Below are 4,984 nucleotides of genomic sequence, written 5' to 3' on the forward strand. Positions count from 1 at the left end.
TGCACTTCGTGTCCGATGTCTTCGTGAGGCTGTTCTTCACGTTGGCGATGTCCTGGAGGATATTCTTGTTCTGTCTCCTCGCGTTCTTTCGATTCTTCTCCGAAGATTGCGACGAGTGGACTAGTTCTGATATCTGTAACAATGAATTTTGAAAAAAAAAATATATCACTTTTTTAATTTCGTATAGGTACGCTGGCAAATGACCACCTTATGGTAAGTGGTCGTCACTACCCATAAACTTTGTCACAGTCTATTAACCCCCCCTAACATCGAAATGCGCCATCAACGAAAACAAAAAAGTTACAAATTAGTGTTTCAATAATGCCTATTGGAAAATTAGAACCATTCGATGTGAATTCTAAGCAGTGGCCGGCGTATATTAGAAGAGTAAAACAATACATTGTGCTAAATGAGATTAAAGAGGAACTGCATGTACCGTTATTAATAACGGTTGTAGGAGAGGCTACCTATGCATTAATGTGCGATCTATGTTCGCCGGCACTTCCCGAAACGAAAAACTTCGATCAATTGGTAAAACTATTATCCGATCACCTAGAACCACAACGCTCAGAAATAGCCGAACGCCACGTGTTTCGGTTACGTAGACAACGCCCCGGCGAGCCTCTCATGGATTATCTTCACAACCTTAAACACCTGGCAACAACATGTAATTTTGGGAGTACGCTGGAAGAAAACCTACGAGATCAATTTGTGTCTGGATTGGTCAATGAAGTGATGCGGTCTAGAATATTCGCGGAGAGAAATATCAAATTTAAGGAGGCGGTGGAGTTGGCTCTGGCGCTGGAGGCTGCAGAGAAGCACGAGGTGAGCGGGGCGACGTCGGTCCCGACTACGGCCTCGTGTGCAGGCGGCGAGGGCGCAGAAGCCCTGCATCAGGCGAGCGACCGGCGCGGCCCGGCGCGGCGGCCCTCGGCTGTGGCCGGCGGCGGCGCGCGCGCCCGCGGCCGGAGGGATGCGGACGAGGTGCGCTGTTGGAGATGTGGGAAGTCTCATAGTGCTAATAAGTGTCGTTATGCGCAATATAGTTGCGATAAATGTAAAAAAAAAGGGCATTTAAAAGTTATGTGTGAGGAAGTGCGGAATCGTGCATTTGGGCGCAATAGCTATAATAATTATGTTTTAGACGCGAGTGCCTCCGAGGATGAGGACTTCTTCAATATCGAATTGGCGGCTAAAGGTAATGGACCCTATTTTATCAAAGTGATAATCGACGGTCATGTATTAGAATGTGAAATAGACACGGGGAGTCGTATCTCTGCCATTAGTGATCAACTTTTTAATAAATTATTCCCTAATAAAAAAATTAATACAGATAATCTCATTCTACGTTGTTATTCCGGGACTCAAATTAAGTCCCTTGGTTATATTAATGTAAATGTTACTCTTAACGAAATTAAGGCGGAAAATCTAGCTTTATACGTCATAGAAAATGGGTCGCGCCCTTTAGTGGGCCGTGATTGGATGCGCGCTTTGAATATTAAAAAAATAACGTTAAAAGAAATTGTAGAAGATAATTTTATAGACTGTTTAATAAACGAATTTCCTGAAGTGTTTACAGATAAGTTAGGTACGTGTAAGAAAACAATTCAATTGCATCTCACGGGTAAGGAACCGGTTTATGTAAGGGCACGCCCCGTTCCCCTCGCGCTGCGCGGCCGCGTCGAGAACGAGCTCGAGCGCCTCGAGCGCGAGGGTTATACCTACCGCGTGGACCACTCGGAGTACGGAACTCCGATCGTCCCCGTGGTGAAGGAATGCGGCGAAATACGTATTTGCGGGGACTATAAAATTACGATAAACCCGAAATTAAAACGTGATTATTACCCTTTGCCTCGTATAGAGGAATTGTTTGCAGCATTGAGTGGGGGTGAGGAGTTTTCAAAAATTGACTTGAAACACTCATATCAACAAGTCCTTTTATCAGAGGGATCATCAACCGTTAAGTTACATTTTTAGTCCAAAATGCGGTATCCCTCAAACGGCTGCAAGTCGCTTGCAGCGCTGGGCGGCGCGGTTATCGGCTTACGAATTTTCGGTAGAATTTGTGCGTTCGTGCGAGAACAGTCCGGCCGATGCGTTATCCCGCTTACCCCTGCCGTGCGAACACCGATCATCATCGCCTGCGCCGTTAAGTTATATCAATATAATAGACGATAACTTACCCATTAATTTTAAAGATATTAGTCGCGAAACAAAGAAAGATCCATTATTAAGTAAGATCGTTGGTTATGTGTTGTTTGGATGGCCGTCTTATACGAAATGCGAGGAAGAAAAAGCTTATTTTAGTAGGAAAAACGAAATTGTTTTAGAATTAGGTTGTTTAATTTATAAATAGAATCATAGTACCGCCACAATTACGTAAAAAGATCTTGAAAGAAATACACGAAGGTCATCTTGGTATAAATAAAATGAAAAACGTATCAAGAAGTTATATCTATTGGCCTAATATTGATAGGGATATAGAAAATTTGTGTCGGAATTGCGAAGCGTGTCGCATGGTTCGAGACGCACCCCCGCGGGCTACTTTGCATCCGTGGGAATTTCCTCTTCATCCGTGGCAACGCTTACATGCGGACTTCGCTGAATGTGCAGGAAAAAAATATTTAATATTAATCGACGCGCACTCCAAGTGGCTGGAAGTTGTATGTATGTTACGAACGGACGCAGATTCGACCATTTCCGTTTTAAGAACTATTTTTGCGAGATTCGGGCTTCCATCGCAACTAGTTACGGATAACGGTCCCCCTTTCAGTTCTTTAGATTTTAATAATTATTGCATTTTAAACTGTATAAATGCTAAAGGTAAAATGTATAAAGGCTAAGAATGCCGTAAAAACCGTAAAAAAAGTCACAAAACGTGCAGTATACTTAAAAGAGGATGTGTCTTTGTCCCTATTGAAATTTCTTTTTCAGTATCGAAACTGTGAAAATGCTACTACGGGAGTTTCTCCGGCCGTCGCGTTGTTAGGACGTCGCTTACGAGGACGTCTGGACGCGTTACGCCCGAACGTGTCAAAGGTCGTTTAGTCGGTGCAAGATAGGCAGGTTGCTAATAAAATGGGGTCAACACGTCAAATTAAAGTAGGTGATGACGTTATGGTACGCGATTATACTAAGAACGGAACTAAGTGGACAGGGGGAACTGTAACAGGTCAATCGGGTCCAGTGTCGTATAAAGTAGACGTGGGAGATGGAGTAACGTGGCGTAGACATCACGATCAAGTGATTAACCTAAATAAAAAAGATCGGTTTTCTTTATCGCGGACTAATCAGCACGGCTCGGTAATTAACAAAGGGAAAAATTAGATCGAAAATGTTAACGGGTCGGGGTCGGCTGATAGTGAGGCTGAGGAGGAGAGGTTTGAGGACGCGGCAGGGGAAGCCGAGGACAGTGGCCCGGAGACACGTTCATTGTCACCTGGACCGCGTCCCCCGACGCCTCCCCCTCCGAATGCTACTGCTAGAGATTTGCGCGCTTATAACCGCAGAATAAAAAAACATTGTTAAACGTAATTTTAAGAGGTGTTTGTTTGTTTAGTTAGTTTAAGTATATATATATTATAATACATGTATAATTGTATATACATACATACGTATATATGTACCTAGAACCTAGATGTAGTTTTTATACCGTTAAATATTGTTTAAATACTGTTTGTTAATTAATAAGAATATAAACTTTACTGTTATAGCTATACTTTAAGTGTTTAAGTAATTTAAAAAGGGGGAAAATGGACGGTTTTATATTATAACTGTATGTAGGTATTTTTATATTCGCAATAAATCAGTCACCATCTTGCTCCTGTGTTTGATTGACGTTCCATTAACTTTTATTAATGTAAGCAAAAATCACTGTCCATAATGGCACCTAGAAACAAGTCGATATTCGATATGCTCCATTGTCAAGTAATACATTATTATATGTTCTGTCGCCAGTCGCCATTCTAACATCGCACTGTAATATCGTCGTAACAATTAAATATTGTAAATTATATTACAATACATATATCTATACTCAATTGCCTTTCATTACATCATCCACAAGACATTTAAGGCAAAACGTCAATATTATCGAAAAATCATTGATTATCGATAGTCCAAAACTATCGATTTTATCGATAATGGACTATCGACATGCAACACTACCCGGTATTACTTATACCTAAAATGAAAGTCATATAATATATTACATTCATACAATCAGGGTAATGTCGTCAACTACGGTTGTTCCGAGCTGATGACAGCGGAGCGCATCGGAGAGAGGAGCGCCAAGCTGGTGTCTTTCCTGGACCTGGCGGGCCACAGCAAGTACCAACGTACCACGCTCCACGGGCTCACGGGTTACTCCCCGCACTACGCCATGCTCGTTGTAAGTATGTTTATTTATTACTAGTTCCCATAAGTGTGGGGGGGGCTCAGATTTTAGGTATCCTAAGTCTTTTTCTATAGCCCTGATAACGTTTTTTCAAATTATTATTAGGTAAGGATTTTTTTGGAGTCCTGACATATCAAACCAAAAGTTAATTTTCATTTTATTGAATAAATATCTTATCTTATTAATACATTTTCACAAACAGCTCAAAATCAAAATAATTTATTCAGGTAATAATATATAAACCTAACACCGGCTCAAACTGTAGATCCTACTAAAAATAATCGGCAAAAAACTAAACTCTTTTGCTACAATTAAACTATGTAAGAGTTTATACACAATTTTTTATCATATTTATAAACCCTTATCGAGCAATACGTCTTATTAATGAAAGTTTTTTAAGAGAGAGAGTTGGTTCCTCCTAACTGGCCTAGGCCAGTCTGGGTACGGGCCGCGGGGTTGCCCCCTAACCTGTCGTGTCTTTAATTTTTGGCCCGAGGGGCCAGGGTCACAGCGACCCAGTGGCTGTAAGTTTTTTAATTCAGCTCGAGATAATATTATAGATGGCACTGTAGTCATATTATCAACTTA

The 4,984-nt window shown here is 41.3% G+C and overlaps 1 protein-coding gene across 1 annotated transcript; it reads left to right on the forward strand.

Annotated features, from left to right (window-relative positions):
* Positions 1 to 477: 477 nt before the first annotated feature.
* Positions 478 to 3,048, forward strand: LOC126779795 (uncharacterized). The gene is made up of 6 exons (XM_050503931.1): positions 478 to 1,000; positions 1,145 to 1,198; positions 1,580 to 1,888; positions 2,021 to 2,153; positions 2,477 to 2,663; positions 2,935 to 3,048. The coding sequence occupies exons 1-6, from the start codon at positions 478 to 480 to the stop codon at positions 3,046 to 3,048; spliced, it is 1,320 nt and encodes a 439-aa protein (XP_050359888.1).
* The last annotated feature ends 1,936 nt before the right edge of the window (positions 3,049 to 4,984 follow it).

The sequence above is a fragment of the Nymphalis io genome, chromosome 29 (genome assembly GCF_905147045.1).
Source record: "Nymphalis io chromosome 29, ilAglIoxx1.1, whole genome shotgun sequence".
NCBI lineage: Eukaryota > Metazoa > Arthropoda > Insecta > Lepidoptera > Nymphalidae > Nymphalis > Nymphalis io.